At 47.0% G+C, this 12338-nt stretch overlaps 1 protein-coding gene across 1 annotated transcript; it reads left to right on the top strand.

Moving 5' to 3' along the window:
* Positions 1-53: 53 nt before the first annotated feature.
* FGF16 (fibroblast growth factor 16) lies at positions 54-11842 on the top strand. Its single transcript, XM_010569050.1, has 3 exons — positions 54-330; positions 6648-6751; positions 11056-11842. The coding sequence occupies exons 1-3, from the start codon at positions 54-56 to the stop codon at positions 11299-11301; spliced, it is 627 nt and encodes a 208-aa protein (XP_010567352.1). The 3' UTR covers positions 11302-11842.
* The last annotated feature ends 496 nt before the right edge of the window (positions 11843-12338 follow it).

Below are 12338 nucleotides of genomic sequence, written 5' to 3'. Positions count from 1 at the left end.
TCTGAGGGGCGGCTGCGCTCCGAGGGGCCGCTCCGCTCCTCCGCGCCGGGCCCATGGCCGAGGTGGGCGGCTTCCTGGGCGCCCTGGACCCCGACCTGCACGGCTTCCCCCCCGCGTTGGGCGGCGGGCTGCCCCTCGCCGACTCGCCCGGCTTCCTCAACGAGCGCCTGGGGCAGATCGAGGGGCGGTTGCAGCGGGGTTCCCCCACCGACTTCGCTCACCTCAAGGGCATCCTGCGGCGGCGGCAGCTCTACTGCCGCACCGGCTTCCACCTGGAGATCTTCCCCAACGGCACGGTGCAGGGCACCCGGCAGGACCACAGCCGCTTCGGTAAGGGGCGCTGGGGAGAGGGGTCGGGGGGGGCCGGGGGGCCCCGGGAGCAGGTGCCCCGCGTCCAGAACGCATTACCCCGCTAATATCAGTCATCCCGGGACGGATATAATTAGGCTTCTAAATAAATGCGCTCACTCCCCAGCAATGCGGGAGTTTTTATTTCCAATTTCCTACTCTCCCGGCGCGCAGCCCCTCTGCAGGTGCACAAAAACGTGCCCTGGCCGGGGGGGGGGCGAAAAAAAAGTCAATTAATATATATATATATATAAAGTGGGTGTGCGTGTGGGTGACCAGCTCTAGTTGTGCCTCTGAAGTTAGCGGTGAGCGAGGCAAAAGAAAGGAGAGAGCACGCTGGAAAAAGAAATTCCTAGCTTTTTTGGTGGGTTCTTTCTTTTTTTTTTTTTTTTTTTTTCCCCTCCTTTTTTTTGGCCTCCGCGGATACTTGTGAGCTGATTTCTTTTACTTGCATGAATTTCATTACAAGAGCGTCTCCTCAAAGCGGGCAGGGATCGGTTGGCTGGATGGGTGTCAGAAGCTCGGTTTGGGGAGGTTGTTGGAATTGAAAGGGGAAGCTGAAGGGGGAAAAACGCTTAGGGGACCTCAGAAAGAAAGGAGAAGATGGAACAATAGGCAGAGCACCGTGGATTTACCTTGCCGCCTGGGATACAGCTGGAAGTCTGCAGCGCCTGTATCAGTGTCGCACAAGAGCAGGGATCTCTAATGAGACTATATGTAATCTTCAAAAAATGCATCCCAAGCCACAGGCGAAGAAGTACAGTAAGTTTGAGCACAGCTAAGAAAAATTCCCGCTACTTCAGCATCTAGTGCAGGTGTCTGTGTAAGCTATCAACAAGTCCCATGCCAGTGATCTCAGCTATGTTGTCAACAGGTTGCAAGCAGTGCTTGCAAGACTTTTTATAGTTTTCCAAGTGGTTTAACTCCTCGGTGAAAGGAATTCTTTTTTTTGCCTTTGCTTGTTTGCAACCGGTCCTTTCTGATACTTCAGGAACGCTGCTGCTGCTGCTATTGTTAGCAGTGTAAGGCAGGTTTTTGGAACGCTTGGGGAAGCTTATCTCCGTACCGTGCTTTCCATAAACACCAGGTGTGTGCATAGCATGTCCCTGCCTAAATCAACAAGAAAGTCGTAACCCGCGGGTCAGAGTCAGGTACTAATAGGCTCATGGGGCAAGCGTTCTTTAATTACCTCCCAAAAGATGCACATCTTTGAACCTCTCATGCTGCGATACGTGATGGCTTTCCACGTTGAAAGAAACTGAAAGCAAACCCATCGCATCTGTTTGGTTTTAGTTCAATCTGCCACGTAGTGTTTCTATCAGATCTTTTTACTTATCTTTATACAAGTAAACAGCCAGTTTCAAATGGCAGCATTTGTCTCAGTTCCGTTCTTTAATAAAGACTGAGTAAAATAAGTGTATTTCCAAACAAACTTTGGAAAAATGTGTTAAACGGGCTAAAACTTTGCATGAATTTTGCACACTTAAGCGTAAGTCACACAGTGCATTCAATAAATTGAAACATTGGCATTCCCTAAGTGTTTTAGCAGTCAGCATCCAGCTACGTAAACTAGACCAGACTTCAGATATAAAATATTATAGTTCTCTGCTTCGGGGTTTTCCCAGAGGCAGTGTAAAATAAATAGTTATTTGTTGTAATTGCAAGACAAAGCCCCAAAGGATTAGACTGGAATCCTCGCGTTCAGATAAAGTTGGACTAAACCTCGCTTCAGCAGAGACTCAAAGCAATAACGTATTGGCACACAGTATTCACCATCTGCATTCAGTAGCCATGAATATTTAAATTCCAATGTTACTGGTATGGTTCGTATTAGGATGTCATGTATCAATGCATTCCTAAATTTTGCATGCAGCAGTCAGAAAGCAGTAACTTATTACAGAAATAGGCAGCCTGAGCGATTCTGGGGAACTACATACAGAGCTAGATGAGGGTTTCAGAGTAGCAGTTTAAAGCTGCCTTAAATCTAGGGGCATCTGGGGAAATACTTAGAAATCCAGTATGGTGGTTTGGTGCATCAAGCCCACATGGCTGGAAGGTGCTCCCTGATATCATGAGCAGATAATTAATGTGCTCAGTGGATGGCTGCGACACCGCAGCAGAGGCACAGATCCAGCTGCAGATGGGATGTAGGGTAGAACTGGACTTTGCATCCCTATCTCTTAATACTGGAAGGGCTTCAGGAAAAGATGGACAGTATCTGTACCCTCCCATGCGCAGCCATCCCAAAAGCTACCAGATGTGGAAGACGTCTGAGTCTTCCAGAGAGAAAAATAAAGAGCCAAAGCCCTGGTGATGCTGAACAAAGTACCAAGGTGCTAATGGTGAGGGTTAAAGGGAGGGATTCTTTTGTACCACGGCATTCAGGGGATGTGACCGTAGGACACAGGGGAGGTAGCAGCATCGTCTACCCACACTGCCTGAGCAATCACAGTTAACTATTCCCTTTCATCTGTTGAGGACTGGAGCATTCCTAAATCACACCTGTCTTCTGGAACGTGATATTTTATACTTGTAAAAATACAGATTCATGCAAGAACAATGGGGCGCAGCTTATTTTTCCTAGAGGAGGCTTAACACAAAATTTGGTGAAGCCCTCCAGGATCGTTGGAAGAAAGCTCATTCTCACACTAGAAGAGTGCCCAATGTTGCTCTCTGAACTGGCAGCTCCACCTAAGTCAACCCAGAAAGAATAAAGCATTTTCAAAGATGTATCTGTTCTCACTGTATCTGCTAAGAACCTTCCTGTACAAAGAAATAAAGGATGGTCAAAATCTGGAGGGGGTTTGGACTGACATTAGCACCCCTATGAGAATCCTTCTCAGGATGAAACCCAGATAAATTCGCCAGGAAAATCCCTGCCAGGAGGAATTGCTCCTATTCCACCTCATATCTGTTTTACAGCAGCATTAAACAAGTGACACCAACGGCGCTACTCTTAACTGCGAGGAGAGAAAAACGCCTTGAGTTTGTACTGCAGACTAATAAAGGCAGCAAATGAAGTTCTTCTTGGGTATGAACCTGCTAATGGATCTGTAACACAGTCTCCTAGAGAAGCTGATGAAACAAACCTCCAGAGAAAGTTTTGCTGTAGATTTTGATATTCAGACCATAGTGCACCTGTTGCTGAACAGTTGTTGAGGTTTTTAGCCGAAGCTTTAGGTTTGTAGCCATTAATACAACATCTGATGTTTCTGTACCCCTGCTCCTGAATATAGTCATGTAAGAAGAGACAGGTGCAAGGAGCTGAATTGTTCTTTGAGGGATGGTTTATAGTAAGGCGAGAGCGTGTGGGTCCTGCCATGGCAAAGCTCGGGAGATTATTCAGTGCTTTGGTGGTAAATGAATCCAGTTGGAGTCTTAATCAAATCTCTCCAAATATTATCTAGAAAGGCTCAAGGAACAAACAGAATGAATAATCAAAGCAAGAATAAAGAGGCAAGTCCTGGGGGAAAGAAAAAAGAGAAAGGAAAGGGAAAAAAAAAAAACCAAAACCCCATGCTCTACCACAAAAGCACACCGCTACAATTGGAAGGAAAATTCTTGAGCTGGCCCCAGTGGCCACTCCCTGTGCTGCTGGAGATCAGATGTACGAAGCTGCAATTTTGTCTAGCAATTGGAGTGAGTTAAGGACAGGATGGATATCCGCCCACATTTTTTCAGCCTTCACTCTGTCTCCTGACTTTTGTGGGTTTAAGTTACATTCTTAATGCTGTTTCAACATAGTTGTCTTCTGTGCACGTCTTTAAGTGCCACTCAAAGATCAGAAAAGGGGAATATTGCACGGGACGTTGTCAACAGAGATTGTCATGGGCGTACCTGGAAGAAAACCAGCAAGTATTTACCCAATCTGCACCAGATGAATGTCTCACCCACCTGCTCAGAGAGGAAAGATGCTAACGCTGCTCCTGGGTTACTCCTTACCAGGTCTTTGGAGACCTGGGTTCATGTGCCACATGCAGAGTGCGTTTGTGGGTATACTTAAGAAAACCCTCAGTTTCCCTGCCTCAGACATTCCTCGGTTTCTAAATGGGACTGGCAGCGTTTTCCTGCTTCCCAGGGGTGACAGAAGACAAATAAATAAAAGTGTTGGTGCTGAGGACTGTGTTTGTACCTATAGGAAGGCTGATCTACTGCTGACCAGTTACCAAATATTTTTCACTTGAATGTCTGCTTGTCTCAAGCCTGGGAAAGTCTCTCCTGTTTCTGGGTATCCCTGTATTCCTTTCCCCCTGTATTACTTTTTACACTCTCTCTAGTTGTTGTCAATCTTCCTTCACTCCCTCCTTTTCAAACAGCGGCTGTCATCGTTTCTGTCCTGCAGATGGGAAAACAGAAGCACACAGCAGTTCAGTAACTCCCTTCACGTGTCAGAACTGGTGGGTAGCGGAGGCAGAAGAGCACCCTTCATCCCGCGCCTCTTCCCTTCCCGTTCGTGCTGCTTTTCAGATAAGAAACCACAATAACTACCAGGGTCCTGGTTTGCCTGCCTGGCTTGGGAAGGCTGCCTTTCCTGCCTGCGCTGCCTGCTCCTGGTGTTTCTGAAGGCAATATGTATCCGCAGGCTGGGGTGCGTAGCTGGGCATATTTCAGCCTGGAAAATATCTGCACTGGTCCATAAAGCATGTTTTCTGTCATTTGCTTCCCTGTCTGTCTCAAGGAATTGCTGCTCCCAAGTCCATATTTCATCTCCCCCTGCCCCCACCACCTGCTGGCTGCAGGGCGGGCTGGATTTGATGCACAAGCCCCAGAGCAGGCAGGGCAAAAGGAAGACAAAAAGTCTGGTAGAAGGTAGGAAGACTAATGCTTGCACCCAGTTATAGCCACCAGCATCTGACTGATGAGTCTGCGTTGAGTAAAGGGGGACAGAGGTGTCCATCGCCATCTGGTCTGTCCTATATTTAGGCAGTGATGCAGTTACCGTCTGAGAGTTATCGCATCCGCACCCGGCTGAGCAGAAAACATATACCCCAAGCTGAGGGATGACCGGGAGCTGTGACTGCTGCTGAAGTCAGCTGGCTCAGGTGGCCGCTCGTCACGCGGTGATTTTAGACTCAAGGCATAATTTTAAGAGGCGGTCTGGGAGGTAACCTGATCAGAGCAGCAATTGCTCAGGACTGGACATTTTGGGAGCTATATTAAGAGACCTGGAGCCACGCTAAAGGTTAGAGCAACTTTGTCCTCCTGTCAATGGAGACGTCTTGTCCAGTCATTAGATGGGATGGTGAAAACCCTCTTCCTTCCTCTGCTGCTACCTCCCAGCTAATTAACTCAGCACTGGACACGGGTGAAGACTCTAGCTAGGGAGCGTGTTATATCCAGAGTCTTAACACAGTCCCACTAATGCCTTCAGGAGGTTTTCCTGTGAAGTTTGAAGGTCTCCACCACTTGTCATGTTGGCATTGTTCAGACCAGTTAAAAACACACCTGCTTGGCGGCTGTTTGTTTTTAAGTGCTTCACCAAGGGTTCTCCTATTACAGGTCTTTCCTCCATCAAAACAGCTGCTGTCCCCCTTTTCGGCAGCGAGGGTGCAGCAAGCAGCGCGGCAGACCCCGCTAATTTCTTTGCCAGAGGAAATGAGCCTGCCCCTCATTATTTAAAGTATCTGACACCATCGTCATAGGCTGAAGCCCACGGGTAAAACAGTTGCTCTTGCAGGGCTGGGGATGGCGTATATACCTGCGTATATTTGAAGTTGGATTTTATCCCTGCAGCTTGTATATACATTTGGGGGTGGCAAGTACCCCACTGGAGTGCCAGGATGAAGATGGGCCTCACAGACATCTCTTCTAGTGCTTTTCACTTATTTTTATTGGACTCATCACTTTAAAACATGTGGGACTATCATCTCAAAGCAGAAGCCCCATGGTGACAAAAATCACTCTCCTTTTCGTGAAGAATAAAACCCAGCATGGTAACAGCCTTCTGAAATTTCTAGTGGGCCAGGCACAAGTTTCTACAGCTGTCTTCTCGGTGATAATTAGAAAAAAAAAAACAAAACCAAAAACCAAACCAAGAAAACCTAGCAAACCTTTTCTCATTAGCAAAGGTAATTCCTCTTGGGCAAGTCAAATTTGCAATGCCGGGGAGAAGCCTAGAGTGGAAATCAGAAGATTGCACACATATGGGACTACAGATTTAAGAACTGTGTCATTATAAATGAGGAAAACGGGGTCTGTAGGAAGCTCTGCAAAGGTTGGGAAAGGCTGGTTCGCGTTTGTCACTGGAGCCTGGTGTTGGTTTTATTCTCTGTATGATTTGGATTTCTTTTCTGTTCTAGGGATTTTGGAGTTTATTAGCCTGGCAGTGGGGCTGGTGAGCATCCGTGGGGTGGACTCAGGACTCTACCTCGGCATGAATGAGAGAGGCGAGCTGTATGGGTCGGTAAGTTTAAGGTTTTGTGCTGATTACAACACTGTATAGCATATGCAGCAATACAGGCTGCAGGACCTCGTCGGTGTCACGAGCTGTGTCTGTCGCAGGCTGCCGAAGTCCTCGAGCTGCCACGTACCTCCATTCTACTACCTGTGATGCCACTGTTGTTATAACATAAATGATATGTATGAAATAGGGTTGCGGAGGGAGGATGCACCCGTGTGGTGAGAGCCCATGGTGGTGCCCAGCCCCTGGACACTGCTTGGGGCAGTGCCTGGGGAGCTGGGGGGGCTTATCGAGCTTTTGCCTTTCAGAAATGGTGTGGCAACGGTCAACTAAAGGCAGAAGGGAAATTTAGCATAAAATTAGGGGCTGCTGGTGTGTTTTCATTGCCTGAGTAAAACATCAGTTTTATTCTTCACATGATCAGGATCTGCACCTATCTAACGAAGCTGAAGTTGTTGACTGAGTGTTGTTTTATTATAACATTCTCTACAACTCCTTTTAGGATTTTAGGGGGGTTGCTTATAATTTTCTAGAAGTGCCCTTTTCAGACTAAAATTTTCCACGTTTTGCCAAAAACCAAGTGTAAACTCCTTGTTAGTTTTTCACTCCACACAAACTCCTGAATTCCTATGAACTCTTCCTAACAACGCCTATAGCAGATTCTGCTTCATCCTTTGCTGCTGTAGGACAGAGAAAGCAGAAGATACCCATTTCCAGTCCAGGCTCAGGTTTCTAGTGGCAGCTTGTGAGTTTGTTGTTTGCTCCCTTGGTTTGGGCCATGCCCTTAGAGCTGTGGCTCGTGGGTTGCACTGCCGCAGCGGGGACCAGCTCAGGTCCACCTTGCTGCTTTTCTGATGACCCAGCCCCAAAAAGAGAGCATACGTCAGGGTTTTGCTGGATGAAACACCCGCGCACAGAGCAAACGCTTCTGCAAAGCTTGGCAGGGGCTGTGAGGAAAGGGTGCTGTGAAGAGTTTTGGCATCACAAGTAAAGTCTCCATCAACCTGAAGAGAGCTGAGCTCTCCTCTGCTTCTTTCTATTTAATTAAGTGTTAAGACTTGCAGTCAAAACGTCAGGCCTTAACAACCAGGCAGAGGTGCTTCCTACAGGTTAATTAAACTCAATTCCTAATTATTTAACTCAATATAAAACAGTAATTTCTAGTTAGCTAGAAGAATCATTTCCATTTTGAAAAATTAATTGCATTCTAGAAAACCATTTTTAAGTTTCCTTATCTGTAGCTGCTGCACTTCACTGCTGCTTTTTCTTCAGATGCCCCACTGCCTTTAACTCAACCCATCACCTGTGTGTGATTTTTTTAAATGCTTCTTTCTAGATCACAGCACTGCCCTATGTGAGGATACTGATTTTTAAGGATGGATCACAGTAAATTTAAAATGAAATAAAATAAACCAGTTTTAAATCAAAGCAGAAGGCACATACTTCCTCTAACCAAATCAGATCACTCTCATAGTGTAGAAATTTAAACTCGTATACTCTGCATATAGAGAAGCCTTCAGAAAACCTTTGCTTAGCAAACAGTAACAGTAAACCATGAGTTTCCATCATCTTTTCTTCTGCCATTCCCATCTGAGACTGCCACAGAGCCTTTCACTATTTAAGATGCAGTTACTAATGTTTATATGAGAAAATCAAATACAAGCATGCACTGATAACTGTTCTTTTTCCACATCATTTCTGTAGTAACATCTACCCTAAACAAAAGTTAAATGCAGAGATAGCAGTTAAATTACAAATGTGCAAGATAGATAAAAGGTAAAATTACCAGGATTCCATAAAACACAAAAAATCTTAAAGCGCACTTCAGAAAGCAGGGCTGGAGCCTACACCCGTGCAGCAGCACCTCTCCTGTCAAACCCCGAGGCTGCTCAGCAGCTCCTGGAGTCGCAGCTTTTGCTTGTGCCTGCTGAAGAGGATGACACAAGCCTGCATATTCCCTTCTGTGCTTTCAAACCCTGCAGCTCTGATTATGAGTCAACAGTTTCATGATGGGTTAATTAAATTCTAGGGCCTGTGTTCATGTTACGACACAGAAGCAAAAATAGGATAACATTTTACAACACTTCATCTGGAAACAGAATTGACCCGAAGACGTAATCATGGAAGTTTTCTCTCTGTCGTTGCATCTTGTACACCAGACAATACACTGACCGGATGCTGCAGGGACGCTGTCAAACCGTTGATCCAAACTGTGCAGAAGTCACGAGCCAGGTCCCCAAATAACTCTGGAGTTTTAAAACCTGGGATACATGGGTTGTACAATGATGGCTTTTCGAAATCGAAAGCCACTACAGTATTCTTAATTAAAGGTCCATAAAACAGCGCCTAACAACAGCATTAGCATTACAATGGTATTTTAGGAGATGACAGTACAGCGGTATTTTTAAATTTTCAGCAAGTTTACTATTTCCCTCTGTGCCAATTTTGCCTGATCTGTGTGTTTATCTAGCCAGAGCCAGCCATCCCCACAGCGACATGTGGAGTCCCCTCAGGACCGACAGCTTTTCTGCCTGTCCCTCTTAACCTTGTGCCAACGTTTCTGTTAAGCTTTCCATCCGTTCCAGAAACACAACTAATACTTAGAGCAGCGAAAGTCGCAGGCAGCACCTTGCACACTGCCCATACGGTGTCGGGCTCAGTGGGGACATCCCAGGGCTTGGAAAGAAATAAATTGCACCTTGCAGAGTCACCCCAGACTCTCCAAACATTTTACACAAACACTGTACCTCCAAACAGGCCAGTGAAGAGCAGGTAAACTGGGGCAAAGCAGCAGCGCACGAGTTCAGCTGGTCAGCAGTTTCCAACATATCTGTGAGTAGATGGCTTCCTACGGGAAGAAAAAAAAATATGTTTGTATTTATTGACGGATCTGGGAAGAGAAACCCCTGGTTCCCCAGGTCTCAGGTGGCAAGGGCTGTGGCATAGGCTTTTGGAGGGCTCACAACTCACCTCAGGGTTTATTTAATTAGCAGCAAAACATTCAAAACAGGTTCTGAGTGCAGGTGAGCTCCTGGATCGTATTACAAAACATCTACTGCAAGCAATAACATCTACTTAGCACTCTGTGTGCCATAGATAAGACACATTCCCTACCCGAATAGTTTGCAGTGTAGGTACAGTGTTTGTAATACTATAGCGTCCTACATTTACAGGCTGCCTTTCATCTGAAAGGACTCCCACGTGTTCCCCCCGGCAATCCCGCTGGCCGTGGAATGGGATGGGACGGTGGGTCCCTCTGCGACGCAGCACGATGGCGCTGGCAAAGCCACCCACGACCTCGCGGGGCAGGGGGACATCCCCGCTCCTCGCTGCGGCTGGGCTCGTCCCGCTAGCTGGCATGGGGGAGATGGGAGGGAGAGGGAAGGAGCGACTGGGCACGAACCAAAAAGCCATCATCGAACGGCCGCTGCCGACAGCCCCCGGCCGTAAGGGTTGGAGGGAAAGGCTGGTCGCGGCCACGGTGACACCGGTGCCATCCGTCCCCCCCTGGCCCATCGCGGGATGCACCGGCCGTGGGCTGGCACACGCTCATCACATCACCTATCGCCGCCGTAAATCTTCCCCGGGGTTAGACATCCCTGGAGCGCTGCTCCCCGTCCAGACCTCCCCGGGTCTTGTTATGGCCTCACATCACAGCTATCTGGCGCTTCAGAAGATGAAAGGCCTGAGGAATGCTTTCATTCGCGTTGCACTGTATACTCTTATGTGCCTTGAACTTTCAAAGCGGTGCTCGCTCTTGTTTAAACCCTTCAGATCCGCTGCCCGCTTCTTCTCCCGGGGTTGCCTCTTGCTTAGGAGAGCGTTTTTGGGGTGTCTGCGGTACCTGTGGATTGGGGGGGACATGGCTGTGGGTGGGCAGACCTCTGCACAGGACGCGGTCCTGCCCGGCAGCACGGCCGCCCTGGAAAGCTCCAAACTCACACCCCGATTGCAGAGACCTGGCTGCCAGGTTTAGAGTTTTGCTATGGCCCTGTTCTATTTTTTTTTTTTACGGGGCATCTTTGCAAAATGCACACCCACCTTTTCCTCCTCTTTTTGTCTCCTTCCTCCTCCAACTTCAGAGGTCTTTGGGTCCTGGCTTGTACGGCTTGTGCCATTTCCAGCTTTCACCCAGGGGAAATGTCCCCAGCGGCACAGTCCCTGTCCTCAGGGGAGCCAGGAGAAGGTAGCTGAGAAAATTCTAGGAAAATAAAGTGAAGGAAGGAGGAAAAGACTTTTTTTTTGTTGTTGTTAAATTTTTGACACAAATGTCTTTTTCTTCCCCTCCTGCCTCTGCCCCAACGCAGAAGAAGCTCACACGGGAGTGCGTTTTCCGAGAGCAGTTTGAAGAGAATTGGTACAACACGTACGCCTCGACCCTCTACAAGCATCCCGACTCGGAGAGGCATTACTACGTGGCTCTGAACAAGGACGGCTCCCCCCGAGAGGGGTACAGGACTAAGAGACATCAGAAATTCACTCATTTTTTACCCAGGCCTGTGGACCCTGCCAAAATACCTGCGATGTACAGAGACCTCTTCCACTACAGGTGATGTTTCCTGCAGCTGCCCCATCAGTGTACATACTAGGGCTCCCAAGCTTTTTCCCAGAGCACTATATTAATAGTCATTCCATCATTCCTGTAAGCATAGATGACGTAGGAAAGCACTTACATTGAATTCAGACACTGCTGTTCCTCCTTGTTTCAAGCGTATATCGAACCTGGGTTATTTATGGGGGTGGGGGTAGGGAAAGGGAGGGAACCCTACATATAATCTTTCGTTTTCATTCACTTTCTTTACCCGGTTGCTACAAGAGAGGTCAAATATTCAATGTTATGGTTGCTTAAAGGAACAAGCAGGCGAGCAAACCTGATCACCAGGGGGGAAAAAAACCAAAACTAAAAACGAAGACAAGGAAAGAAAACAAAAGACCACGGAACTGCTGCAGATGCTGCTGCTAAGCTCGGGATGGTTACGTGCTAAGAAAAAGCCTTTCGAATGGTACCATGCTTAAGCAGCCCGGGAGTTTGCTACATGGATGATGCTACATGGACTGGTCCTGATGCGTGGGGTTTTTCCTGCTGTTGGGGTGGGAGTGGGGTGAGGAACATTATTCAGATGTAAGCATGGATACTGTGCATAAGGACAAAACTATTTATAAAATGTATATGATATTTATTTTATATATTTATTTATTTCAAAATAATTTTATTTTTAATGAGAGATGCTATGACCGGATTTTCATCAGGAAGAATAAGGTCCTACTGAAACAGGAAAAAAAAATGAGTTTTAAGAGCTTATCGGCAATAAAATTGTCTTTATATTGTAGATTTCTTGCTAGCCCTTTTTTTTGGCACTCTTTAACAATTAACCCAGTATTTCCCCATCTGCATGAATATTAAGACACCTCTGAAAAGGCTTCATATGGTAAAGATACATGACCTAACTCCCCAAACCCTTGTACAAAGATGACATCAAATTATACCTGGAACGGACCTCGGAAGCGTGACCCTACTGAAATGACCGGCCGAGCGTCTAACGAACCGTAATTTCCAAGAACAGCAAATCCAGCCCTTCCCTTTACTCTG

Source organism: Haliaeetus leucocephalus, unplaced genomic scaffold (genome assembly GCF_000737465.1).
Source record: "Haliaeetus leucocephalus isolate CR32 unplaced genomic scaffold, Haliaeetus_leucocephalus-4.0 Scaffold262, whole genome shotgun sequence".
In the NCBI taxonomy this organism is placed as follows: domain Eukaryota; kingdom Metazoa; phylum Chordata; class Aves; order Accipitriformes; family Accipitridae; genus Haliaeetus; species Haliaeetus leucocephalus.
The sequence above is the reverse complement of the archived record's forward strand: the minus strand, read 5'-3'. Positions and strand labels throughout refer to the sequence as shown.